General features: G+C 43.8%; 1 protein-coding gene across 2 annotated transcripts; it reads left to right on the top strand.

Annotated features, from left to right (window-relative positions):
• Positions 1–96: 96 nt before the first annotated feature.
• On the top strand, positions 97–27726 carry PDCD11 (programmed cell death 11). Of its 2 annotated transcripts, none has more exons than XM_063339217.1 (36): positions 97–229; positions 1035–1146; positions 1735–1866; positions 2048–2215; positions 3085–3246; positions 3884–4007; positions 4376–4557; positions 5149–5256; positions 5712–5918; positions 6246–6370; positions 6977–7037; positions 7734–7880; positions 8005–8256; positions 9135–9278; positions 9962–10162; positions 10724–10894; positions 11295–11514; positions 13789–13941; positions 14983–15098; positions 15267–15787; positions 16275–16337; positions 17555–17663; positions 18179–18268; positions 18600–18702; positions 19226–19403; positions 20116–20172; positions 20975–21097; positions 21380–21502; positions 21677–21866; positions 22279–22401; positions 22734–22877; positions 23945–24195; positions 24844–25012; positions 25282–25435; positions 26433–26598; positions 27289–27726. In XM_063339217.1, exons 2-36 carry the CDS (start codon positions 1045–1047, stop codon positions 27458–27460), a joined length of 5511 nt encoding a protein of 1836 aa, XP_063195287.1. In that variant the 5' UTR covers positions 97–229; positions 1035–1044; the 3' UTR covers positions 27461–27726. The 2 variants fall into 2 exon arrangements, with proteins under 2 accessions (XP_063195287.1, XP_063195286.1); XM_063339216.1 differs by having other exon boundaries at positions 22276–22401.
• The last annotated feature ends 163 nt before the right edge of the window (positions 27727–27889 follow it).

The following is a 27889-nucleotide window of genomic DNA, read 5'->3' as shown; positions in this document are numbered from 1 at the left end:
CGGCTTCTCCCCGCCCCCTTCCTTCTGGTTGGCTGAGAAGCCGCCTCGCCGCTTCCGCTCGCCCTTTGCGCTTTGCCCCGCGCATTACTTCCGGTGGGGTCGCAGTGCTGCACGCGTGTGGTTCCCGGTCCCCGTCCCCTTCCCCTTCCCGGGCTCCCTGGCACGGCCCAGGGCGGGCGGCAGCGAGCGAGGAGCTGCGGGGGCCCAAGCGGCGGCGGCCGCCGGGAAGGTAAGGCAAGGGAAGGCAAGGCAAGGCCAGGCCAGGCCAGGCCCTTGCGGGCGGAGCTCCGACCCTGCCTGGTCCGGCCGCGCGGCGTGGCCGGTGCTGCCGGCTCCGTTACCGGCGGTGGAAGGCGTCCCTGCTTCTTAGCGTAGCCCTTTGGCGGAGCGTGCCTTGATGAGCTTTAATTTTACTATGTGCCTTCACGCGTAAAGTAGTTTTACGTGTCTAAAAAGACTACTTTAAATTTGACAAAACAGCGTTTTAGTGCTAATTTCTGTATTGTTAACCAAAGTAATAAATAGGATGCGAGTCGTGACTTAATAAATAAGGTGTGGTTTACTGATTGAAGCACAATAAGGTTAAACACACCTATTATGTATATAGATAGGCAGATGTAGCTTACACAGAGATGTATCAAATTATATTAACATTTAAGGACGATATCCCTTACCCTTAAGCAGGCCAAGCTTACTCTGCCTTTCAGTCACAACCTTCTGCTTGATGGCTGAAGCTGGTAATTTCAGCTTGCCTAATGAAGGTAATAAAGATCTGTTCAGGTAACTTACGGCTAAAGCAGTTTTATGAATATCTATGTGGTGCATGTATCTGCCTTAAAAAATTAATCCTTTAGTACAGTTGGACAGTAGTAAAAAGCATTAGGAATGCACATATTTAGATTGCAACACTTCCGTGTAGCCATCTGAATTCTTTCTGAGTTTGGGGGTAGTTTTGTCTTAAGTCTCTTTGGTGTTTTTGAGGAACAGGCGTAACAACTACCCCTTTAATCTCTGTTTTGTCATTTGTCCTGTAGAGGTGCAAGTATGCCATCCATGGAAGAAAACTTTCCTCGAGGGGGCATCCAGAAAAAACCCACGGAGGGAAAAACACCAAACGCAAAATTAGAGCGGGACAATTTGTTTGATGTATGTTAGTTGCATATTCTTGATTAACTCTTCTCAGAGATTTTCTGCTGTCAGAATATGACCTGCAATCCTTCCTATCCCTTACTTCTATAGCAGGGACTTCCAGAAAGAGAAAGCTGCTGACACCCAACTTTCTCCTGGTCTCTTAAAGATCCCTGATGTCTGGTGCATGTTGAATGTGACGATAAAGTTCAATTAAAATTATCGATCGGGCTTTAGCTTTTAAACTTTCCACAAGCATCTTGTCCCGAGGTGCTTGTGTAGTGAGGCTGGTGTTAGTGGATATGGACTAAGTTTGGTCTTTCTTTTTCTGCTAGTGGAGCATCGTGCAGATCGCTTCCACCACTCTTTTCCCTTCACTAGATTCACAGTTTTATAAACGATCAGCCTCAGCCCAAAGGAGATACTTTGGAAGACTTGCATGTAGACGTATAGCAGTTAGCGAGGTTGTTCTCTCTTTTTTTTTTTTTCTCCGATTCTAGTATTTTCTTCTGATTTTATTTCTGGCAGCAGGGTTCTGCCTTAGTGCAAAGTTCATTTCTTTATCCACTTTTATTTTTTTCCATCTCTGCTTATAATCTGCTTTAGGTTCAACATGAAGAACAATCCAAGAAAAGAAAAAGGAGCCAAAGTGATCAAGGAAAGCAGAAAAAGTTCAAGGCAGACAAAACAGCTGCTGCTAAAGACAGTGTTGTGAATATTGAACCACTCACAATCGAGGTTTGTGGATAGATGTTTGACTTTGTATGCATCTCTCTTCTGCGGTGTGTAAAAAATGACATGTTCTTCCTCACTAAACCTATAAAATATAGCAGTGATTTGGGACAAAAGTGTGTTTACAGCCCTGTTATCACTAACTTGCCAAGGTATCTACCATATGCTGTTCTTCTTGCTTTCCCAGGCAGTCTGTGAGGGGATGCTGCTCCTTGGTTGTGTAAAGGAGGTCAGTGACTACGAGCTAGTTGTCAGCTTGCCCAATGGACTTTCAGGATTTGTGCCGGTCACACAAATCAGTGATGCCTACAGCAAAATGCTGAGCAAGCAGGTGGCCCAAGGAGAACTCCTGGAGGTGAGACCTTGGACTGGGGCTGTGATTTGTGCCTGGGAGCTAAGGAGTGTTAATAATACTTCAGAACCAACCCTGAGGTCTTGCTTAGAAGCCTGGTTTCTGGTGTCTGCAGCTGACTTGAATTTGATCATCTGCAGTGCCTTAGGCTTGGTGAAATAATCCTTGGAACTTCTAGACAGCCTGTTGAACGTGAAGAGATTTGTGTGGCCTGTCTGCTGCTGAAGCTAAATACTGATCCCTGACTGTAGGCGATGGGGGGAAGAAGTTAGGGAAGTGGTTGGAAGATGATGTCAGGGCACATTTCATTGTGTGCCTCATGCAACGTGCTGCTGTGTAGTGCTAACATAGACTGACCTTGGTTTGGAGCTGGCCTTCCTAAGCAAGCTACAATTTCCTTATAATGATGACTGCTAGGAAGAACGAGGATGGAATAATCTATTATGCTGTCTCTCTGGTGTTAGTGCTCCATAAATTTTTCCAAGGTTGTGTGGAATGTGGTATCTGCTAGCTGTGCTAGTCTTTTGGTGGTGGTGGTTTTTCCTGCTGAAGAAGGAGATGAGGTTGGGGTCGTTGTTGGTTGTGTAGGTACATTTTCTCAGCTGCAACTTCCTGACTCCGACGCACACAGTATTCCTTTTTAAGCAAAGCCTACTAGACTTGCTAACATCGTGTAACGTCATCCCTCCCTCTATATTGAGATCCTGGCGTTTGTGGCATTTCCTGTCTTTTATTTTAGCGTTTACAGAGAAATAGGACTTTCCTACGGGATTTTGATTTCAAAAGCTATTTCAGTAAGACGTTCTGGCCTTCTTATATTATTTATTATTGTAAAATTTGCATGTTTCTCTCTTGATCATCTTGCTGGGCAGGACTTGAATTCGCTCCCGGACATGTATTCTCCAGGGACACTGGTCAGGTGCATTGTGACCAGTGTTGAGAAAAGTGCTGATGGACGTCGGAGTATCAAATTATCGATCGACCCCAGGAAGGTCAATAAGGGTCTGAATGCTTCAGCATTAGCATCAGGCATGGTACGTGTTCTGGGTCTGTCACAGCCTCTCTAAGCTTTGGAAGTGCCTCTTGTACAGTGCATGGGGGAACATTTCACTTTGTCCTTGAATGGGATCAGAGCAGAACGTGGAGCTGCTCCCACCATGGATGAGACCTGGGAGGAGGGGGCACTATTGGGTCTTGGTTCCAGGTTGTCACTCATTCACCTGATTCTGTTTCAATATGGACAAGTTATTTAATGACTTATTTCTGAGTAGATTTCTTTGTTATTTATCTAGAGAATAATATTTAACCTGCTTTGCAGAGGTGCTTAGTTGTTTAGGTTTTGTGTATCCAGCTCTATGATTGCAGGCAGGTGCCTGCAATTAGAGCACCTGCTATTTTTGAGCATCCTGTTGTTTCCCGCCCACCCCCCCGACTGGTTTGTGAACTCTATATGTGCATAATTGGGTAAGGGTAGAGTTGAGACCCCACTGCCAGATAAGCTCAGTAATAAGAAAGAATGTAGTGTTCTTTCTGCTGCTCTAGAAAACTCAGCTCTCCATTCTCATGAAACAATGGAGTATTTGGGGTGGGGAATCTCTTACCAGATGTGCACTCTTTGAAGACCCAGCTATTTCATCACGTTACTGAATTGCAGTGTTTCCCTCCCAACAGCTGCTCTCTGGCTTTGTGTCTAGTGTAGAAGACCATGGCTACCTCATTGATATTGGAGTCAGTGGGACTCACGCTTTCTTGCCTCGTCAGAAAGCCCAAAATTATATCAAAGCAGTCAAGAGAGGTAAGTAGCAGTGCAGGAGGAGCTGCTGGGGTTAAAATGGAGGTGGAGAATGACAGGAATTAAAGCTTCTTATATCTGTGGTGTTAGTGAACCTCAGTGAGATTGGATCAAGGTGGAGTCTTTGTGAGTTGCTGAAAACAGCAGTTTTGTGGCTGGTCTGCAACAAGCTTTTGGGTTTCAGCCTGTTTTCTGGCAGGCTGTGTTACTGTTCCAAGCCCGTGCATCCCTTCTGGCAATAGACTTCACTTAGGTTGAGAGGAGTTCTGACCTCTTAAAATAGAGGGAACTCTGAAAAATCTTTGGAAAGAGCAGAAGGCAATCCCTGAGTGTTTCTGGTGGATGTTTTATGCTATGACTTGTCTTTGTAGGGTCGGACTTGAAAATAGGCCAGAACTTGAACTGTGTCATTGTGGAAGTAAAGAACGAGGGAAGAGTGGTCCGTTTGTCCATTGATCGGTCAGAGGTTGCTGCATCCCTTGCAACAGAGCGACAGAACTGGGCCCTCTCTAGTTTATTACCAGGGCTGGTGGTGAAAGCTCGAGTGCAGAAGGTAAGCTCTGGGTTGGGGGTTTTTTTGGTGTTTGTTTGTTTTTGTTTTGTTTTGGGGTTTTTTTGGTTGGTTGGTTGGTGGTTTTTTTTTATAGCCTTGCCAGGAGGTTGGGAGACAGGTGAAGCAGAGATGGAAGTTTATGCCCTGGAAAATTTTGTGCTTGGGCTCAATTATTTTGCGATAGCAGACACTATTATCTGCTAGACACTTCCTCCTCTTCATTCACCTAAGGTCTGAGCTGTCCTGCTTGTGATGCCATTGAGTATAAAGGCTGGAGTTGGTGATGAAGCTTGAAGCAGAACAGGATCCATTTTGTGCTTCTCTGGCCTTTGCCTAGGAAAAGTATTCCACAGGTTAGCAGTAGTCTTCAGAGTAAACTCAGCGTTATCAAAAAACCTGAAGGATTGTTTTTGCAAAACAATGTAGAAAGCAGAATTCTTAGCAGTTTTCCTGTCTCCTGTGATGTTCTTGTTGATTAGCACTGACGGTGCCTTGTTGTGACGTGTGAATTGCTTTCTCTTTCTGAGCTGCATGAAAACTGAGTGCCAGTTTTTTTGGGGCATCTTTTCCTTCCCCGTTCTACCATTCTAGGTGGCCCCACTTGGGATCAAAGTGAGCTTTCTGTCTTCCTTCACTGGCATTGTGGATTTCATGCACGTGGACCCAGAGAAATCCATGAACTATTCTCCAGATCAAGTGGTAAGGAGGGTGAAGGATGGCTGCAGTTGGTGTGTTGTTTGCAACATCTTTTGTCTTCCCCAGCATTTCAGTGGAATAATCTCTAAAACCTTAGTGATGATAGCTGTCTTTCTCATATTTTATTTGAATTACTATCATGGCTGCTTTAGAGCTGTAAAGAACAAAGCCATTCCTGGGGTAATGGAAGACTTATTTGGGAAGCATAACAGTCTTGCAAGTGATAGAAAATTTCTTGTGTGATCACATACCAGAATAGCCCATAAACAACAGACAAAGGCAAAAATCCCTCATCTGTGAAGCTGTTAAAAATGAAATGATGTCTTAGCAATATTGGGAAGTGCCTGTACATGGACAAAGAGTTCAGGTACCAAGCATAATGTCTCTAAACATGAGCAACGTGCCTTTCTTCTCTTTTGTTTACAAACTTGTGTTTAACAAACATTATCTTCTCCTAGATGAAAGCTTGCATCCTCTCTGTCCACCCCACCTCCAAGGTGGTACGGCTTACTCTACGGCAGTCCTTCCTCCACCCTGGGGGATCCCCAAACCAGCTCTCCAGTGATCGCATGGGGGCAGTGGTGGAAGAGTCAACAGTGAAAGCTTTCTACAAACAGTTTGGTGCCATCTTTGAGCTTGATGATGGCACTCTTGCATTTGCACGGGTAAGTACTAGGGTGGTGAGGGAAGTCCTCCATAGCTGTCTTTGCCTCCTGGGAAAGAAGGTTAGGAGGAGGTTTCATTTTCTACCTTTATGTTCTTTGTGACACAAATACAACAAAATTAGGACTACATGGAAGGTGTTTGCCAAATCGTACCTCTGCTTGTTTGGGTTGGAATGCAGGAGGGTTGTTGGGGAAGAAGTGGTGAAACCCGCTGCATAGAGCGAGCGTGTTATAGGAACACTTTGGTCCGATGCTGCCATTTCAAACTAAGGTCTATATCAGGACTTCCATTTTCCAAACACTGAATTGTAATTTGTTTTTTTCTAGTTGAAACATCTTTCAAAAAACAGAAAATCCTTTAAACCTGGGGCATTTAAGGCAGGATGCAAACATAAATGTCGGATCATTGACTACAGCCTGATGGATGAGATGTGTATTATATCTCTGAAGTAGTAAGTTTCATAGACTCTTCCAGAAAATTGTTTGAAGGATTAGAAGGGTTTGGTTGAGAGTGGAAAATACCACATGGGTTTGCTTGACTGGAACTTGCCATTTGGGGTTTTTGGCTTGTATCTCTTGCCTTATGTCAGGTTGTTTGGGCATCTCGCATATCCTCCCCGTACTGCAGGGAGTCGAGACACCCTCAGTATAGTTGGTGGGCTGAGGCACATGATCTGCTGAGATCATGTCAGAATACTGTGGCTGAAGAGGAAATTTAACCTTGATCTTCCAAGTCCCAACCCATTTTGCTTCTCCCTCTTAATATTTCCATCTATGTGGCCTTAAGCAATGCAGATGATGGGTTCCCCTTTTATGGAGCCATGGCTGGTGGCCATAACTGTGTCACTGTCACCTGAAATGGAGCCTGGTGAACCTCCGTGAACTTTATGTCCAGAGAGCTGTTTTGGGAGATGGGTCAGTTGGAGTAAAACACAGAACTCAGGAGTTGTAGAGCACTGGGGGGATGTGTGGGATAATGGATATCTGGGACAAGGCAAAGATCCTGGATTTCCTTCAAGTTCACTGATTGGTTGTCTCTTGCTGTGTCTCTTTCCTAGTCAGGTTATTGAGGCACGGTTTCTGCAATACCAGGATATCCACACAGGGGATGTGGTGCAGGTGAGCTTCTGAAGGACTGACACAGTACTGTGTGGCCATTATAGTTAGAACAATGATCTAGCTAATGTACATTTCCTCTGCCTAATATGTATAGTCAGCTTCTGATCCAGACTAGTGAGATGAAAGTGAGGGGGGGAAAAAACTTCTCCTTGCAGGACTCGATTAATGCAAAGTGGTATTTTTCCCATTTTGTTTAGGTTTTCTTTCATGATGCTGCCATTGCAATAAAACTTTAGCCACAGTCAGTCATTTATTCATGGCCATGAATACATTTTTAGAAAGACTTGAGTGAAAGAAACTAAAACTTGCCTTGCACTCAAAGTAAAAGTGCATGTATGGACCATCACAATCAGCTGATGGGCAGAAAGCTACTCAGTTATGACTGTTTTATGTCAGAATCATTACTGTATTGGCTATGGCTCTGGAAACAATTCTAGTTTGCTAGAGTCAAATTGGGATTTTGCAGAAGTAGCCTGTGTTTAAGGAAAAGAGGCTGTAAAACAACCTTATGTAATGTGTAAAAGTTAGTGGCTTGAACTGGTTGGGTGGAGTGTGGGTTGGGTTAAGATTTTATTTTTTGGAGGGTGATTAGATTTGGTGATAATAGGTGGTGCAGTGTCTTGTCTGTTTCCTACCTGCGCACGGTCTGTTTTTCATGATGAATTTACTTATCCTTTTCCCTGTTCTGGCTTTTAGGGCAAAGTACTTGCATTGAAACCCATTGGGATGCAGGTGAAAGTGACTGATGGGATTAGGGGTCTTGTACCATCCATGCATCTTGCTGATGTGATCCTGAAGCAGCCTGAGAAGAAGTACAACATAGGAGATGAAGTCCAGTGTCGGGTGAGAGCTGCCAGGCAGGGTCTTACAGCTGCTTTGCACTCTGTTGTTCTGAGTATTTAGCAGCTGGATTGATAGGACAATGGCAGGCATGCTTTTTGAACCCTCTTGTACTCCATTCTTGTAGGTGCTAGAGTGCAATCCTGGAGGAAAGAAGCTGATCCTTACTCTAAAGAAGAGTCTCGTCCAATCAAAGCTTCCAGTCCTCTCCAATTATGAAGATGCAAAACCAGGTCTGATCACACATGGCTTTGTGGTGTGCGCAAAGGAGTTTGGCTGCATTGTGAAGTTCTACAATGATGTCAAAGGTCTGGTACCCAAGCATGAGCTGAGCTCAGAACCCATATCTTGTCCAGATAAAGTCTTCCACGATGGCCAGGTAATTAATGTACCTGTGTTGTGCCTTGTGTTTGAATGCAAAGGGAAATGTGCAGTTGAGTTGGCTCCAGCGTGGGTTTTCTGGAGGAACCAGCTGCACCAAGAGACATTCACGTCCTTTTACTTTAATAGTTGTGCTGCATTTAAACAGATTAGGCTCGGAAAGGGGCAGCTTTTCTTTGAGCATTTCACAGAGCTGTTTTTGTTTCTAGGCTCTCTCTGTTCTGGTGTGCAGGAGACACCATGGTATGTGATACAGGGACTACACTTGGTTGAGTTACTGAGGTTGTAGTAGAAGTTTGGGGTTCTAGGCTGCAGTTTCTTTAAGGAAGTTAAAACTCTTACTTACAGAATCAGAAGGATGAGGTTTCCTGCCTCTGCGTTATTCTGATTTTTTCTGTTTGTTTCAAATCTTGCTTATCTTAAACCTTGCACTCTGGGAACCATGCTGTTCACCAAGTTCTGGTCTTTGTTGTGGGTAAGCTTATAGAGATTTCAGCCCTCTTTGTTATTTTTTCTGACGCTTTTGTTTGTCTTTAATCCTCCTGTTTGGCTCTGCTAAGGAGAAGGGTAATTTTCTAGTCAGGTTTTCTGACTGCAAATCTGGAGGTCTGAATTTTATTTTCAGTTCTGCTACAGATTTGCCACGCACAGGTCACTTAATAATTATGTACTTCCATTTTCCATATGTATGATCCAAAGGACATTTGTCTCTGGCTGAACCTCTTAAGTTCTAGTAACTAGCCTGCTGTCCTTAGGTGTGGGAGAAAGTGTACTGTGTATGCATTTCCCTGTCTCATTTTGTAGGTGGTAGCACACTGCGGAGAGGGTCAACTGAATTAAACTTTTGGTTTTTTTTTTTTTTTTTTTTTGCTGCAGGTTGTTAAAGTAATGGTCTTAAAATGTGAGCCCCAGCAGGAAAGACTCTTGTTGTCCTTCAGGTTATCAAGCAAGCCTGCCCCAGAGGACAAAAAGGAATGTACTCCAAAGAAGAGACAGGAAGTGAAATACCAAATAGGAGAGGTATTGAATTCAATGACTGCACCCTTTTTTGCCTTTTCCTACTTTTTTTCCAAACAATTGGTATCACTTTGAACAACGTTGTTTGAAGAAAAGCTGTTGGTGGTCAGGAACTAGCATTAAATGTCCATTTCTTATTGTGTGGTTGGCCTCCTGGATCAAAACCAGGATCTCTGTTGTCAGAGGTCAGGATAAAGGAGTCCCAGCACAGTCATTCTGGAGGTACCAATTAGTGCTCCTACTCCTAGGTGGAGTCTTCTTTCTTCTGGATGCTGCTGGTGTTCTCACTCCAAAAGTAGCTGCTTTTGCTCACTGGAAAAAGACAACTTCAGAGAAATGTTTTGAAATGCTTCCCTGTTGTCTTTGGAATGAACACGGTTCCCAACACCCTGCAGATATTGCTAATGCAGGAACAGGACAGTTCTAATCTTGTTTAAATTATTCCCTTCACCCTTCAAATAGAAAGCTACGATCAAGAGAACGCTCTTGATTTTTCTGGGAGCTGAGTTACTTTTATTTTACTATCAATGTTGGCGTGCTTTTTAGGTTCAGCCGCGCTGATGTGAGATTTTCTCATGCATAGCTGTCAGAGGCCGTGCAGCACAGCATTTGCTACCCTGTGCATCAAAAGGGATGACTTCAAAGACACTTGGGATTTTATATCATTGTATTTGTTCTCTTTTTAGATGGTTGATGTGAAAGTCTTGAAGAAGAAACATAATGGGCTAGAGGTTTCTATCTTAGAAGATGAAGGCACTGTGATAGCCTGGATTCCCACAATGCACCTCTCTGACTTCGTTGTGAACTGCAAGCTTCTGTGGCATTGTCTTCAAGAGGGAGATGTCCTGCCCAGAGTTATGTGCCTAAGTGACAAGGGAGAGCATATCGTATCCTTTGCCACCTCAACCAGTCAGACAAATCAGAGGGAAGGAGATATCTCTCAGGAATCCATAGTGTCTGCAACAAAAGGAAGATACGCTAGTTAGTGTATTGAAGTGGAAGTGCCTGTCAAGCTAGCAGTGCTTCAAAGAGTCATTATAACTTGCTTATGTTAAAAGTGAGGCTCAGCTGCTGCTAGAATCCCATCAGAACCAAGACTTGGTTGTGAATTGACTGGTCTTCCCAACCAGCTTCTGAGCTGTTAATCATATCACAAGCTTAGCTAAAATTTTGCTGGTTTTATACCAAAAATCAGAGCTGAAATATTAGAAAGTTGATATTTCTGCTAGTGTGAAGCATGTATCTTTAATGTTGAGACACTTAAGAGACGTTGATTGCTAAATTTTAGCGTAGAGAGATCAAGAACGAAATTGGGATTGCAGGATTTTGAGCTCCTGTACTGTGTAACCTGCACAAAGTGCTCTAGCCCAATGGTTAGCAGCACTGATTTGGTTGGCATCAGGCTCCTTTCATTCATCTTTTCCCGTTTTTCCTAACTGGTTGTTCAGACCTTGAGCAGAAAGTCTGCAGTGATTTCTGCTGTACAGGAGGAGCAAGTTGTGCGAAGTTTCTCTGAAATCCAGCCTGGGATGCTGTTGACTGGTTACGTGAGGAATGTGATGCCCTTTGGAGTGTTTGTGGAGTTCCCTTTTGGTGTGACAGGACTGGCGCCCAAAGTGGTAAGCAATGCATTCGCTTCAGTAAACAGCATGTGTGTAATCAGGCATGCTTGAAACGTGGCTTTTAGCGAAAGAACAGTAACAGGGAGGGAACAGTAGGGCTGTGGATCCGGCATTCGCACACCTTCCTCCAGTAGGGTAAAAGCTGCTTTTAGGTCTGTGTTTTAAATCATTTCTGAAATGAAACAAAGGACTTTATTCAAGTGAGCTTAAGCTTCTACAAGGATTTCATGTGACTGAAGTAATTAATTTTAATTGATGGCTTTTTTGTTAGTCTTTGTTAATTTCTCCTATGCATTTTCATGAAGTCTTAACTCAAACGCTTCTGCACAGCACTGCAGGTGGTTGCTAGTTGGCATCTGTGCTCAGCAACCCTTGCCCCTTTGTTTCCTTTGCACAGAGCATGAGTGACAAGTTTGTGACAGACACCAAGGACCACTTTGTGGTGGGACAGACCGTGATTGCGAAGGTGATGAGCATTGATGAGGAGAAGCAGCGTGTGCTCCTCAATCTGAAAGTGTCAGAGTGCAGCTCAGGCGATTCTGCTGCGGAGAGCTTTGCCCTGCTGAATCAATATTTCAAGGAGATGAAAGAAATCAGGAACTTGTTGAGAAGAAGAGGTAAAAGATTGCACGTGTTCTGCTAAAGGGTGTCGTATCACAAAAAAGAGGCTCTAGAGCCCCTGGGAAAAAACCATTTTCAAAAAGGGAACACTGTTTTCTTTTAAGTGAAAGAAAAGTCAGTTCAAGCAAAAACTTGGCTTCCGAGAGGACCTTGTTAGGAGAAGCTTGTGTGTGCGGTGTCTGCCATTGACAAGAAGGCTTTTTGCAACTACAGCGGGAACAAGCCAAAGAAGCTGCTCTTTTCACTGAAGTCTGCTAGGCCTCTTACATTGATTTCAGGCTGAAGCTTAGAGATTTAAAAATAAGGGTATAAATAGACAAACTGTGAGGTCCATATACCAAAAGAGAAAGGGAAATATAATGGTACAAAAGGATGGGTTGCTTGAAGGGCCTGTGAAGGTGAAAATACGGAGGGCCAGGGTGAGATAGGATGTTCTGTGGACCAAAGCTGTTCTCCAGCCTTGGAGACATGTTTTTTGTGTGAATACTTGTAATTGCTTTATGAACCAATCTAAAACTTAATTGACTGAGACATGTGGCAGTAGTTCCACCATTTAATTATGTGTCACGTGAGGCATTGTCTCTTCCTGTTTGTTTTGAATCTGGCAATGATTAATTTTTAGTGCTCTCTGCCCTGGTATTTTAAGAGCCTTAGTCTGCAAACCTGATTTCTCTGGTCAGTAAACAGATGTTAAATTCCAAAGAGCTTCCAGACATAAGGGATATTGGGCCAAGCCGTGAAACCTATCTAATGTGCCAACAGAGGGGTAGGCATGTAGTTTTCCTGTTGTGTGTGGGGTGGTTGTTTTTTTTTCCTGAGTGGAAGTCCAGGAGGAGTTTATTTCTGAGTGCCTCAGTGAATTGCCACAAAGCACCAGTGAAGCAAAACAGGTTGCCCGATGTCCAAACCTGAATTTCCCCAAATGCCTGAAAAGAGAACGGTGATAAGCAATACAGGAGGCTCTCATTTGGTGTAAACTCATGTATTGGAAACAGGCACTTGACACCTGCCCTTGCTAATTGCTTAGTTTAGGAAAAACAGCCCTGGTGATAGGCACATGAGAATCAGAATGTATGTCATGTCAATTTTCTTTACTCAAAAGTGATGGAAAGACAGAATACAACTGGAAGTAGCCTGAGTCAGTGCATCAATGTCACTTACTGTGACATTAGAAAGGCTGGGCAAGTCAGCTCTCCGATGGTAAAGCCATGATCTTTTTTCCCCTGCTGCTTTCTGAAGAATAGTGCATCTGTTTAAAGTGAATGATGCTTTTGGAGGATTAAAATAATATAGGAGAAGGCTTTGATTTAAGAAGAATTTTCTTACTTGCCTGTTACATACTGCAGGCAGCAGGTGCTCTTATTGCATTTAAGTAAATAGGACTAGCTTTGTATAGGACTATTATTTGTATGCATACTGTATTTGCTGGTAACTTATAACTGATGAGAAATTACTATTTCTACCTTCATCTAACAGTGCTTTTTAAACTATGACAGTGAAGGACACTAGCATTGTTTTTCCCTGGCGGTCAAGAATTCCTGCTATTCTTATGGTACAGAAATCTGCATTTGTGCGTGCTGTGATTATCAAATTCTTTTTTATTGTTGGTATTTGGGCATGGGATGCCTGATTACCACAGAGGGATTTTTTCCAACCACCCTGCACCCTAGCCAGGATCTGCTTAACCAGAAAGTACAAGGATAATTATGCTGGCTCTCAAGTGCTTGTGATAACCCAAACCTAGTACTCACATGAGGAGGAGTTTGTACAAATAGATTTGCCTACTTGTATTACAGGTTTGCTGAACGAGTCCTCCAGCAAAGGTTTTCTCACATACTGTTTTCTGGTGTGAGGAATACTGGATATATTGCAGATTATTTTTGACCAAATTATAACTTTGCCTCTTTTAGGTCTTTTTATATCCAGTAGTGTTTAATGTTTTGCTTCCTATAATTGTGTTTTTAGTATTAATCCATTTTGCTTTCACCTTTTTCTATATGCAGTGCTGTGTGCCAGTGTTTCTGTAAGACTGGAAAATGTTCTCTCCAAAGTTATCAGATCCTTGGTGGCACAAAAGTGTTTCTACTTTGCTTAAATCTTAGAATTTACTTTGTATTTCTACAGATTCAGGAGACTAAACTTTGTTTTCCATTATGAAGGTGGATATAAATGCTTGTTCATGCACTCTTGAGCAAATGTGAAGGCTGTCTGTTTTGCAAACAAACAACATAGGTAAAACTGGCTTCCCACTTTCTCTTCCCTTTATTTAGGGGAGCCCAGCGTGGCCCGAGGCCTTTGTGAGTTGGTGCCTGGGAAGGAGCTGCAGCTGGTCGTGCAGGATGTGAAGGAGGATGGCTCAGCACTGTTCAGTGGCAGCTGTGTCACAGGCTTGACTGTAACAGCCACTCGCTACCATTTGGGAGGTGAGGGTCTTGTCTTTCCTTGCTTTGGTTTTCACTTTTGTACTTTGAAACCTCTGTTCTGAAATGAATTCTGCTGATGAGGAGCTAACCTGTGAAGAGTCTGATCGGAGTAGGAGTGGGCTTGAAGTGTGGCTTAGTTTCCTAATGTGTTGCTGACCCATTTGCATCATTTGGAACATACCATTTAAACCTGCCTGTGCCTCTGTTACTCCATCTGTAAACCTGGCCTAATCCTGCCTTGTATCTTGGGCATCTTCTAAGGTCTAGTTTGTGCTCTGAGATCCTTATTTGAAGCATACTGTATATAGACAAAGTACTAATACAAGCTCCAGCTTTCTTGTTGTTCTTTTTTCTTTTTTTCTTACTTTAGAAATATATTCCGTGGAGTATGCTCTATTTGAAATGGATGTTAATTTTTCTTTTAAATCACTGTGACTTTGAAACAGGACTGCAATTCCGTACTTTGCAATTCAAAAATTAAAGCAGGAAAGTGCCATATTATGCAGAACCAAACAAGTACATTCAGAGATAATGAATAAACCAATGAAACAAATATAAACTGCTAACTTCATCAGGAGTTATATTGCAGCACTTCTGTGTTCAGAAGAGTTTCTTTGTTTCCTCAGCAACAGATAGACTGATGATGGGTTTGTGCAAATGTTAGCATACTGTTTTCAAAACCTATGTTATCTTGAATTTGTGTTTAGTCGGCCTTGTCTGCGTTATTTAAGAGTTGCCTCTTCAAAACCATCAATTTAGTTTTTCTGTGAAAGCATCAGACTCTTTTTGCAAATAAAAAAGCCACTCATTTTTTTTTTCCTCCTTGCCATTAATGTTGGAGGAATCTGTTTTTTTCTTAAAGAGACTTACTATATGTTTGGTACTAAGTTGACTTTGTTACAGTAACTTAGCTACAATTAGTAATTAAACAGCTTTTTATCACCATGGTCTTCAGGTGTGACTATCTGTCACGTGCGACTAGCTCAGTTGCTCAAAATTCTCCACTGTCATCAGGAGATAATGTCCTTTTTTCATTTTTAGACAAAAATATTGTTCCTGGTGAGAAAACCAAGGCATTGGTTCTTCATGTGGATGCCCTCACATCCAGGGTGTATGTTTCTCTTCAGGAAGAACTGTTAAAACAAAGACCCAAGCAAGTATGTGTCCAGTTTTTGGATTTGTATGTTTCTGTTCATCTAGCAAACTCCAGGCAATTAATGAATTTTGAGGGGGGACTGTTTCCTCCTTTAGAATTGTGGGAGGCGGAGTGGAGGGAATCAAAATCTCAGCAGGAGAAGTCACTCTCTCCATTTCTGTCTGTCTAGCGGTTCACAGAGAACTCCCAGCACTCTGCTATCGTGCAGCATGTAGCAGAAGAGTTTGCCATCGTGTCTTTGTTGGAAACAGGCCATCTGGCAGCTATCCCCATAGCCTCTCACTTCAATGACACCTTCCGCTTTGACTCAGAAAAACTGAAGGTGGGACAAACAATCTCTGCAACCTTAAAAGTAGTGAAGGTGAATGACCATGGAGTCTTATTAGCAGTACAAGGCCCAGCAAAGAAGAATGTTTTTCTGAGGGTTCGGAAAGAATCTGAGACAGCATTAGAAGAGATGCTTGCTCCTGTGGAACACTCGCTTTCCCTGGGGGATATTGTTACTGGTACTGTTAAATCCATCAAACCAACCCATGTCACAGTTGCTATTGATGACAAGCTGACAGGTTCAATCCATGCATCCCGGATTCTGGACGAAGTGCCCATAGGTTCTTTTCCAACGTATACTCTGAAAGCTGGACAGAAGGTGACTGCCCGAGTCATTGGAGGCAGAGATGTGAATACTCACAGGTGGGAAAACATGCTCATAACATTATTTCTTGGGGATTGCCAGGGGTGAAACAGTTACTCAATTCAGATGATCTAAGCTGCTCCCTCTGTCACCACATACTGTTACAGTTATCCTTGCTGGAGCAGTTGAGGCCTGAGGAAGGCTGCTATTATATTCTATCTGAGATCCATGTTTCAGTGAATTAGCTCTGTACCTATGCTGCTGTATTTATCTTGAGTATAGATTGCAAGAAAAAAAGATGTCTAAACTCTTAAGGTCCAGAGGAAGTCTTAAATGCAAGCAGGATTTGTCCCTAGGTGATAAACTTGCCAGAGTGTTTTAGGCACTTGAATTGCCACTGAAATAGTACTAGGAAGAACTGGAACTTGAAGACTTCCGTTGTTTTAGAGGGCTTACCCCTGTTTTTTTTGCCAATGCAGAGGGATTACAGGTGGCTGGGGCCTGGGGAGATCATGAGAAACGTTGATCCTTTTCCTGTTCTTTCAGGTACCTGCCCATCACCCATCCACACTTCACACAGTCCATTCCAGAGCTCAGCATTCAACCAAGGTAAGTGTTAGCCTCTGTGCTGTCTGCAGATGCTTCAGAGACCTTGTATCCTTGTAGCTTCCCACCCATTTGTGCAGCAGCTGACCACAAGCAAGGAGCTCCACATGTGTGCAAGTGTGGCAAGGCCTCTTATTCCCTCTTTCACACTAATGTGGGTCTGGGAGCTGTGTTAAACCTCACAGTGCTCTCCTGGCATGTGGTTTCTTTTGAATGCTGCCCCTGGGGAGGAATAACCCCATGTACCAGTACGGGTTCGGGGCTGATCTGCTGGAGAGCAGCTCTGTGGAAAGAGACCTGGGAGTCCTGGTGGACAACAGGATGACCATGAGCCAGCAATGTGCCCTTGTGGCCAAGAAGGCAAATGGCATCCTGGGGTGCATAAAGAAAGAATGTGGCCAGCAAGTCGAGGGAGGTCGTCCTCCCCCTCTGCCCTGGTGAGGCTGCATCTGGAGTACTGTGTCCAGTTCTGGGCTCCCCGGTTGAAGAAGGACAGGGAACTGCTGCAGAGGGTACAGTAAAGGGCTACCAAGATGATTAGGAGACTGGAACGCCTCTCTTATGAAGAAAGGCTGAGGGATTTGGGTCTCTTAAGTCTGGAAAAAAGACGGCTGAGGGGGGCCTTATCAACACTTATAAATACTTAAAGGGTGGGTGTCAGGAGGATGGGGCCAGGATCTTTTCAGTGGTGCCCAGCAACAGGACAAGAGGTAACGGGCACAAACTTGAGCATTGGAAGCTCTGTCTAAACATGAGCAGGAACTTCTTTACTTTGAGGGTGACAGAGCACTGGAACAGGCTGCCCAGAGAGGTGGTGGAGTCTCCATCTCTGGAGACATTCCAAACCCACGTGGACGCATTCCTGTGCAACCTGCTGTGGGTGACCCTGCTCTGGCAGGGGGGTTGGACTAGATGATCTCCAGAGGTCCCTTCCAGCCCCTGTTATTCTGTGTGATTCTGTGAATGTCCTTTTGGCATCAGGTTCTGCCAGTGGGGATCCTGGTATGTCCCTTCATGTCAGAAGGATTCCCTCTTAAGCCCAGGGAAGAATTAATTCCCTGCAGAAGGATGCAGCCTGGGGGGGGAAACGGTGATGAATATCACAAAGGCATTGTCACAGTAGTGCTGTCTCACCATAATCTTTTGGGTTTCTAATGCCTATCTTCATCATTAGGACCAAAGCTGGCTTACTGATGTCCTCTCTCTTTGTTTGCAAACAGCGAAATAGAAGGGGAAGTCACAGAAATGCTGAACCTTAAAGAAGACAGTGCCCTCAAGAAACTTGAACTCTACAGCGTTGGACAGACAGTCACCTGTTTTGTGAAAAAGGTGAGATCAGAGTTTTCCTAAGACTCGGGGAGGCAGCAAGCTGGGGTGACCTCAGGGGCCTTAGTTCAGACCTAAACACTGACTTTACTGTGGTCTTCATTAACCGTGAGAGCGGACCGTGTAAAGTGCAGTGTCTTAGGGGGAGAGTAGGAGAAGGATGTCACATTTTCTGTACTTGACAGAGTCGACCTGACTCATCCTCTTTGACATGACTGTTTGTTGCCAGCAGATGCTTCCCACCCTGTGCTCTAGTAAAATGGCCTTTGAGAAATCACATATGCCACCAGCACAAAGTACGCTCACTGCTGATCCCCTCTGTGCACTTGCCTGTGAACCACAGCAGTGTTATCCTTGTGAGAGTAGAAGCCAAATCACCATTTTTGCTTGGTGCAAGAGCCAAGACTGTCTTTCATGCCCTGTTCTTCCTAGCCTTAAAAATCAGTGAATTCACCAGGGAAGGTTTTTTTTTCCTGACGTCTCATGTGGTCTTCTCCGGTTATTTGGTGTCTCCTCAGTATAACATCCTCAAAAACTGGCTGGAGGTAGAAGTCACCCCTGACATTCGAGGAAGAGTTCCTCAGCTGCTGCTGTCTCTCAACACCAAGGTAAGGGGCCCTTACAGATAAGCTACGCAAAATCTTTTTCTGTGCACATGGCTGTAAGTAATGACTGCAGACACTTCTGACATGCATGTGAACTCATAATCTAGTGCTCTGCCCGTTAGGCATCGCTGCCCCTCACTGGCGAGCAAGTACTATGCCTGTAGCTAGTTCAGCTCAGGATAGCAGAGCCATTGCAGCAATGCTGAGCTATCAGTCAAGTGTGTACATCAAAGGTGTGTATAGAAAGTGTAAAGCTTCATAGGAAAAGCACCAGTCAGAGTTGTGCAAAGCTTTTTTTTTCTGGTAATAAGCGGAAATCTGTCTTTTCTTTCAGGTCTTAAAACATCCAGAAAAGAGCTTCAAAAATGGCCAGGCAATATCAGCTACAGTGACTGGAACAGATGTCACCGAAACAAACCTCTGCTTGTCACTCACAGGTATAGTGGAGTCTTACCAGCAGGACCCCACAGCATATTTACTCAGAGGTGGGCCTGCACTGACCCCTAGGGGGAAGATGTTACACTCCAGAGCCAAGCTGTATCTCCCTGTAGGACAGAACTAACCCCCAGGACCCTGACCCAGTTGCAGCAGCATGGAAGGCAAGATTGGTCAGAGCTTTAGACTAAAGAATCACTTTCCTGCTGTCCCAGACTGAAGCTCTTCTCTTAGCCCTTATGAACATATATTCCCTTCTGATCTCAGACGTGAGATAGTATATTTGTCATCATTTGTCAGTTATTCTGGATCCTGGAACTGTGCAACTAGGGGACCTTATCTGGGCTACCAAGGCAAATGTTGCTGTGAACTGAGAGAGTGCATAGGTTGCACCTTGCCAAAAATTGGTGGGTTTGATTTGTAACTAGGCAACTAAAATCAGCTTCACTGACTCATTACAGCTGCTGATTTGGTTGCATACTTTTGGAGTGTTATGAAGGCCTCTCCCTCCTTCACTTTTTCCAGGAATTCAGTCACTGGAACAGGGCACCATCACTGTAGGCATGGTAACAAATGTGACTCCACACGTTGGTTTGACCATGGCGCTGCCAGGTGGGAAGACTGGCAGAGTCAGCATCTTTCACCTGAATGATACTTATACAGAGAATCCTCTGGGTGACTTCAAAGTTGGCAGGATTGTCAGGTTAGTAATTGTCTGTCTTGTTCCCTCAAGCTGCGAGGCTTAGAAATATCCCCGTTTGGTGACAGGCTTTTTACTGCTATAAGGTGATGCCAGACCTGTAAGGTTCAGCCTGTAGCTAAGAAGTAATGCTGACTTATGACCTTATATGTGTTTGGGTGAAAGTCTTGAATTTTCCATGTATTTTGGGTGAAAGTCTTGAATTTTCCATGTATGAAGAAGCACCTTTTCAGCTGCCTTCTTGGACTGTGCTTTGAGAGTAGCTACTCTCTTAGCTAAGGTGCTGATGGGACTGAGGGAAGCCAGTTATCCCAGCTCTGCTCTGGTTCTGTGGGCTGTTTGGCAAGTCAGTTGTCTTTACATTTGTAGTGCACAAGTAATTGCATTTCCCTACTTCACAGACTTGTTGGGAATGTAGGAGAGTGCCACAGGCCAAGTGATTCAGTTGTAACACTCTCTTTGGCAGAACAGTCTTTTGTACTAGCAATAGAGACTGGGTAAAGCAAGTAGGTATGTTTCAAAAAGCTCTTTAGCTGGTTTCATGAACTGTCGTGTTAGACAACTGGTTTGTGTTAGACAGCAAGTGCTCCAAGGGACAGAGTGGTTTGTTTCCTTTAGGACTTCATTCTGATAGTGAAAATATCTATTTTCTACCTGTGGTTTTTTTAATCAGGTAAAAAAGCTTTCTGTTTTCTCCCCTTACTCTGCCATGCAGGTGCTACATCCTCTCCAATAAGAATGGCAAAATCCAGTTATCTCTCCGGCAGTCCCGGTATGTGTCTTCCCTCCAAACTGTTGATCTCCAACTAGTGAAGAAAAGGATAGTGAAATACAGTAACTGTTGGTTTGGGCAGATCAGTGTGAAGTGTTCAAAGGACAAGGACTACATTTTTTTTTTTTTTTTTTTTTTTTTTTTTAAGGGATGAGAGTTCCTACTTCAGAAAGATTTTCCTGTGTATTGACAAACATGGAGGTATCTGCCACTTAGTGTAGAGCTGATCGAGTGTTTATCATAGCTTCTAGACCTGACTTAATTTTTTTTTGTCTGGTTATTTGGGAAGAAAGGGAAAGTTCCACCATTGAATTTGCAATACAAGCATGTTACTTTTCAATGTTCAGCTGCATTTTAAACATTTTAATTAAATAGCAGACTTAGTCCTAAATGTCTCTTAAAACCAAACCTCTTGCTTTGTCTTCTCTGTGGAGCAAAAAAGCTTAAACCATGTGGAATGAAGTATCTTAGAAATAAGTGGAAAAACCCCAAGCCACTTCTGTGCAATATTTCAGACACCATTTTACCCTCCTTATTTTCTTAGTGTCAGAGGAAGCCAGGCTGATCTGTTTTGTTTGTCTTTGTTTACAGCAGCATGTTTATTCTCTAATGCTATGTACAGCTTGTCAGAGATGCAGATAGTCCATTAGTACATTTCAATAAACTGAAGGGTGTCTCTGATCTGGTATGTTTTCCAGAAAGTACTAGCTGTTGTTAATACTGATGTCTCTTCTTGATATCCAGAGCAGAATGTGGATTATTCAGATGAGTGCTTTAACTTCTGACTTCTCTTTTCTTTTAGGCTAAACCCAAAGAGCAACAGCAAAGTAAAGGATGTTGAAATCACATGTATTAAGGATGTTAAAAAAGGCCAGCTAGTGAGAGGCTACGTGAAATCAATCACTCCATCAGGTGTATTCTTTGGGTGAGTAGCATAAGAAAATTATACTGGGAAAAGAGGGGTCTTGGAGAACTTATTTTGAATGTACAATTCTGGAATCTTGTTTTGTAATGCAATGTTGCAAAGTGAATTTCCTCCTGGGAATTGAGATGTTATTGCTGCTTTCTTGAGCATGTGAAATTAAAGTACGTAGAGTTTGGGTGACGCTATATAGAACTGGTGGTACCACAGATATAGTCACTGCATTTTTTTTTTCTTTTCCCCTGCTATGGAATACTTATTTTTTTGTTTTCCTCCTCTTCTCAGCTTGTCCACTTCCCTTCTGAGCCGAATCTTGTTCCAGAATGTTTCCCCTTACTTTGTACAGAAACACTCCTTATATGAAAAGTACCTGCCCGAAGGAAAGCTGCTCACTGCGAAGGTGCTTGGGTAGGTCCCAACGTTCTTTAAAAGGGACCATGAATTAATAAGGAGAAAATGGAAAGAGGGAGGATAAAAGCTGGGAATATTTGAAAGGCGTTCATATCTTTGCAGTCATTGTAAATGCTTGGATTTTTATTTTTTTTTCTCTTCTCTCCTGCTACTCCTGGCAATGCATCGCAGTGTAACAGAAAAACACATTGAGCTCTCTCTCCTGCCTGAGGACACTGGAATGCCGAGCGTCTTACCTGAATCCCTAGACCTACCACGATATGATGCAGAGGAAGAGAAAGGAGAGGCAGATGATAGGGAAAAGAGAGAAGAGCTTAAGATGAAGACAAAACGGAGAAGAGGAGACTCTGAAAGTGAGCAGGTATGGATGTGAGATTGTGCAGGACAGGCTAAAGGACTTTGTTGGTGCAAATACCGAAGGGACTAGGAGTATCCACTTGGGATCAGGCTGAGGAATTATAAAGAGTAGGGAAAAAAGATTAAATTGCATTTGAGATTCGCAAAGATCAGAAACTATTCCGTTTGGGTAGGAGTTAATTGAATTAGCAGCCCAGTTGTGTTGCTTGCATGGCCCATCCTGTGGTCTCGGCATTGTATGTAGGTGAGCACGGGTTTATTCTCTGTTGTCTCTGTTATGTGAGAGAATAGTGGGGGATGCTGTGCCAGGGCACCACCCCCTCTCTGCTGTCAGGCTCTTTGTGATCAGAATTGCCTTTAAGATTCATCCCAGTTGCTGCTCTCCACCATCTACTCATTTCCCCTTGTTGCAGCAGGAAAAGCCAAAAAAAAAGAAGATCTGCCCAGCAGATGAAAATGACAGTGGAATTGAGGTATATTACCGGGAGGAGGAGGAGGAGGATGACCAGGAGGAAGAGGCAGCTAAAAAGAAATCTAAGGTGAGAAGTTTGGAGGACCTGAGCCTGAAATGACTTTCCAGCCCCATTGAGATGTGTCAGTTTTGCTTGGATGACAACAACTATCATTGCTGCAGATAGCAGTGACACAAACTGGTGTTTGGGTCATCTGAAAATGGCTTGAGATGGATTGAGTTTAAATTACAGCAAAGGTGACCAGAGTTTAATGTTTTTGCTGGTGGGCTGTTTGCAAGTGTGAGAAGTCAATAGTACTGGCCAGAGAGAAGCCACAAGCAAATAGTAGTTGTCTGATCTCAGTGTAAAAATGTCAAATTAAAACCCAGGGGAATTCCTCCCTGTCTTCCTCCAAACAGATAAAGAAACATGGTGAAGCTCCCAGGCTGCAGGTTTCCATGGGTTTCACCTGGGATGAGGACATGAATGCAATGGAGATGCCTGCACTGAATCAGAAGGAAGAGAGCTCAGAAAGCGAGGAGGAGGAGGATCCACAGTCTAAGGTACTGTGTAGTAGTGTTGCCTGCACAGGAGACACCAAATGATGGCTGTAATGTGATGTCTCGGTATTTGCATGTCTATCTGCCCCATAGCAAAGCCTTTTAACCCAAGGGAACATCTCTGACAGCTAATATACAACTTCCTTAACAACTCTGAGCGGTGGGCTTAGCAGCAGATATCTCTGAAGCAGAGGAGAAAATGCCCTATTTCAACATGGCTGCATGAAAATAGGGCTTCTCATGTTGACATGCGAAAAAAATCATTATTTAGGGTCAAACATTTTCATGAAAGTAAAATTTTTGTATTTGATGTCAGCTCTGTTTTTTACTTTAGAGTGTTGTAAATTTACAGGAAAAAAACATAGGTGAAAAACCTTTTCAAATTATAGTCCTCTTATTTAGAAAAACACACACACAAAAAATCTTCTTTTGTGCCATAATTTTTTAGAAGATTTTTTTTCCATTGTGAGCAATTCAGAAAAATGGGAAACAAGCTCATGAATTGCTTTCGTGTTTGCTCTTCAGGATTTCCCCCGTCCCTCAAAACTCAACCTCTGCAAAGGCCGTGCATGGCTGACACTTTGTTGTCCAAGGTAAAGCTGACTTGTGCAGAGAACTATGGCACTGTCAGGTCCCAATTTAGACCCGAGTCACCCCAGCGATCCAGTCACATACCCAACGCATGGACAATTTCTCCCCATGTATCCTGGATTTTTAGAGTGGATGGTGGTGGTGAGCACTGGCCCGGAGGGTAAAGATAGAAGAATGAGAGGGAGGGGTGAAGTTTGAATCCTGCAGCTGGGGTGAAAACTAGCAGAGTATTTTGTCCCTCAATGTATTTCATTAAAAGAAATGAGATTTCTGCTGCTTTTCTTGGAGGTGTGAACTGTGCGTGAAGGGGTGGGGTTCTGTGTACCATTTTCCTCCTCTCTTAAACAATTGGCCTCATCTCTTCCTGTGAAAACTGCTTGGCCTTGGACGTACTGAGGTCTGGCTGTGCTTTAGCTGGGCCTGCCTGTTCTCACAAGAAGTGACTGCATTTTCCTAGTCCTCCTTTTTTGCTCTTTCAGCTGAAGAAACAAACAAAGAAGGAGAAGGAACTGGAGAAGCAGAAGAAGGAGAAGGAGCTCTGCAAATTAGAGGCAGCTCTCATGGACCCCAGTCGACAGCCCCAGTCAGCAGATGACTTTGACCGCCTGGTGCTGAGCAGTCCCAACAGCTCTATCCTCTGGCTACAGTACATGGCTTTCCACCTCCAGGCTACTGAGATTGAGAAGGCCAGAGCTGTGGCAGAGCGAGCGCTTAAAACAATCTGCTTCAGGTAATTATGGGGCTCTGTCTTTCTTTGCCCCAAAGAATAAATCATGGTAGTGTACTTGTGTGAGAAGAGTGCTGGTAGCCTCATCAGTGTGTGTGTGTGTGTGGAGTGGCAGTGTGTGTTTCAGTGACCTCAAAAGGATTAAATGGTAGCAATTGTCAGCTGTCCCTTTGAAGGTCTGGCCTGCGTCACCACAGTTGGCTTGCAGCTGACTTGCTGCAGCTCATGAGTGCAGTCACTCCTGAGTGCACGGACATACTTCTGAGCAGTCAGAAGGATTTGGAAGAGCATAATGCTGTCAGTGATGTTGTCCTTAAATCAAAACATGAAACAAACTGTAAAATTCATATTGCTTTTTCCATAGGGCTGCACCTTTGTGTATTAAATCACTTCTACAGCATGATTAAGTATATTATGCTTTCTTGAATCATCCTTGTGGGTTTTTAATTACAAACAACAGTGATCAACAGTTGTAGTGTGAAACAACTGCTGTGCTGTGTTCCAGAAGTGATGTTTCAGTGAGCAGTACGCCCCTTTCCTTTGTCCTGCAGGCAAGCTACAAGCCAGTGAGTCTTTGTAGGGTGGTTTGCAAAAAGCTGATCAAGACTGGTAAAAGGTATTCTTGGTATTCTTGTTCACATCTGCTTTAAGGGAAGAACAGGAGAAGTTGAATGTCTGGGTAGCTCTGCTGAACTTGGAGAACATGTATGGTACTGAGGAGTCACTGATGAAGGTCTTTGAGAGAGCCGTTCAATACAACGAACCTCTGAAAGTCTTCCAGCATCTGTGTGACATCTATGCCAATTCTGAGAAGTACAAGGTAAGACAGCGCAAGCTGGTCCCGGGCACGTATCCCGTTCAGTTGTGCCAGTAAACTACCAATGCTGGCTGTGTAAGCTTCCAGCCGTCAGATGTTAGGCCTATCCTGTTCCTAACTGGGATTAATAGTTATTAACAGTGGACAAGGAACTATTGATACTTGCTTTTCTGTCATAAGTGCTTGGAAATACCTGGGCCAAGAGTAAGAGTTTTAAAGCTACAAGGCTTTATTATGAATCTGTGTGATCTAACCCAACTCTGCCCTTCCAGCAAGCGGAAGAATTGTACCACACAATGCTGAAGCGTTTCCGTCAGGAGAAATCTGTGTGGCTGAAATACGCCTCTTTCCTCCTGAAGCAAGGCCAGACTGAAGCTACACACAGGCTTTTGGAGCGTGCTCTCAAGGCTTTGCCTACCAAAGAACGTAAGCACTCTCTTCCTCATACCGTGTGTTGACAGGTCTCCAGTAGCTGGACTGCTCTCTGGTATCTCTGCCTGTGACAATGTTTGTAGTAAGTGAAAAATGTAACCAGTTGGTGCTGAACATGCTGCCCTTGACTCTCGGGGAGGGGAAATTTCAATCTGGAAGTCAATGCTAAATCTTAGAATCATAGAATCATAGAATTGCTGAGGTTGGAAGGGGCCTTTAAGATCATCAAGTCAACCTTTAACCTACCCTGACAAAAGCCACTTCTAAACCATGTCCCTAAGTGCCCCATCTACCCTTTTTTTAAACACCTCCAGGGATGGTGAATCCACCACCTCCCTGGGCAGCCTATTCCAATGTTTAATAACCCTTTCAGTGAAAAAATGTTTCCTAATATCCAATCTAAACCTCCCCTGACATAACTTGAACCCGTTTCCCCTCGTCCTATCACTTGTCACCAGGGAGAAGAGGTCAGCCCCCATCTCTCTACAACCTCCTTTCAGGTAGTTGTAGAGGGTGATAAGGTCTCCCCTCAGCCTCCTCTTCTCCAGGCTAAACAACCCCAGCTCCCTCAGTCGTTCCTCATAAGGTTTGTCCTCCAGACCCCTCACCAGCTTTGTAGCCCTACCTTCCTGTAATAAAATTTGGTGCGACGGGCAAAAGCAAAGCACCCAGAGCAAAGGTGGCTTTGAGCCTTACAGCCCTCTAGAAGAGTTCAGTTAGCCCAGCCCCAAGTTTGTGGGGCTGCCCGTGGATGCTGCAAGATGCATTTTGAATGTAAGAATAAACTTAGTCTCCTGCAGAGAGCTGAAATGGGAAGTGAACTGTGACCCTTCTCTCTCCTAATCTGATCCCACCTTGGTCCAGAACCACTTTACAACAGAGCCTTTTGTCTCTGGGTACAGATGGTGCCGTCTCTGTGTAATTATCACTCATGTCTGTTCATAGGGAAGAGAGCTGCTGTGGTACCCTAACTTGTCATTACTTGTTACAGATGTGGATGTCATTTCAAGGTTTGCACAGCTAGAGTTCCGTTTTGGGGACCCAGAACATGCCAAAGCCCTCTTCGAGAGCACCCTTAGCACCTATCCCAAGCGGACAGACATCTGGTCCATCTACATGGACATCATGATCAAACATGGCAGCCAGAAGGAAGTACGGTGAGTTACACTACAGCAGGCTGGGAAGGGGCAGAATACAGTGCTTGTAGCAACACCTGAAAAGAGCAGAGGTACCCTGTAGCACGAGGTTGCATAGGGCTTCCTGGAGCAGAGCAAAAGTGAAAGAAAACTGAGGTGTGTGGAAGTGCTTATCCTTGCCAGGCCAGAGGAGACTCCAAGGAGATCCACAGCGCAGAGGGGGGCTGGTTTGTCAGTAGTAGCCTGTATGACAGAAACTAGAGAACTTGCACTGAAGCTCATCTGTCCCTCTGGAGGGATTGCCTTATTGTATATGAAGGGTGAGACCAAGCCCTTGTGCATCTTGTAACATAAACATGGAGAAACTTTTTTCTCTTTCCTTTTATTTTTCTTTTCTGAGAGTTGACAAAAGGAAGTCCGGCTTCCTGCACTATGTATCCAGCCACATCCACTTAGTGAACGCAGGGTCAAATACAGTGGCTAAATCTTAGCTTAAGCTGACTAGCAGCCTTAGAGTTCTGCAAGAAAATAGAAGGCTTCTACTTCAAGGTTTTGGCCAGTTGTCAGGAATCTCTTTCTTCAAGCACCAGCACTTCACAGCAGGTTGAATGTCTCCCTGGACATTCTGTGCTTTGTTCAAAGGCAGGATAGAGGGCTTGTATTGAGTGCTGTCACCAACACAGTGATCTGAATCACTTTGGTTTCTTGCAGGGACATCTTTGAGAGGGTCATACACCTGAGCTTGGCACCAAAGAAGATGAAGTTCTTCTTTAAACGCTACCTGGATTACGAGAAGAAATTTGGTACAGCAGAAAGTGTCCTGGCTGTTAAAAGAGCAGCACTTGAGTATGTGGAGACCAAGAGTTCCATTGCTGACACCTAAGTACGGTGCAAGTAAAAGCAGAGAGACTCAATTCTCCTGGCAGTGTGGGAACTGAGAGGTGTGGAATTCTGCCATGAGTATGCATGGACAGTGTTTTTCAGGGGAGTATTGGTCTATGGCCAAACCGAACTGGAAAAAACAATCAATCAAAGGAAAATATTTGATAAATGTTTGCAGCTTTGTTCCAGATGTTACAAATAATCCTAGTCTGTTGATGACTTTGAAGACATGTTTTTAAATATAGACTGTTTTATAATCAATACAAACATCAGCCATACCTGTTCTGCTTCCCTGGGGAAACGGTGCGCTTATGACCCACTATTTTTAAGTACAGTGATGTCTTATATTTCTCTCTCTGTCAAGATGGCAGAGAAGACTCTCTTGCGTTTTGGCTGAGTTAACACTTTGAAAGATTTATCTCAAGTGCCT

Source organism: Chroicocephalus ridibundus, chromosome 6 (genome assembly GCF_963924245.1).
Source record: "Chroicocephalus ridibundus chromosome 6, bChrRid1.1, whole genome shotgun sequence".
Lineage (NCBI taxonomy): Eukaryota > Metazoa > Chordata > Aves > Charadriiformes > Laridae > Chroicocephalus > Chroicocephalus ridibundus.
This window is presented reverse-complemented; position numbering and strand designations above follow the sequence as displayed.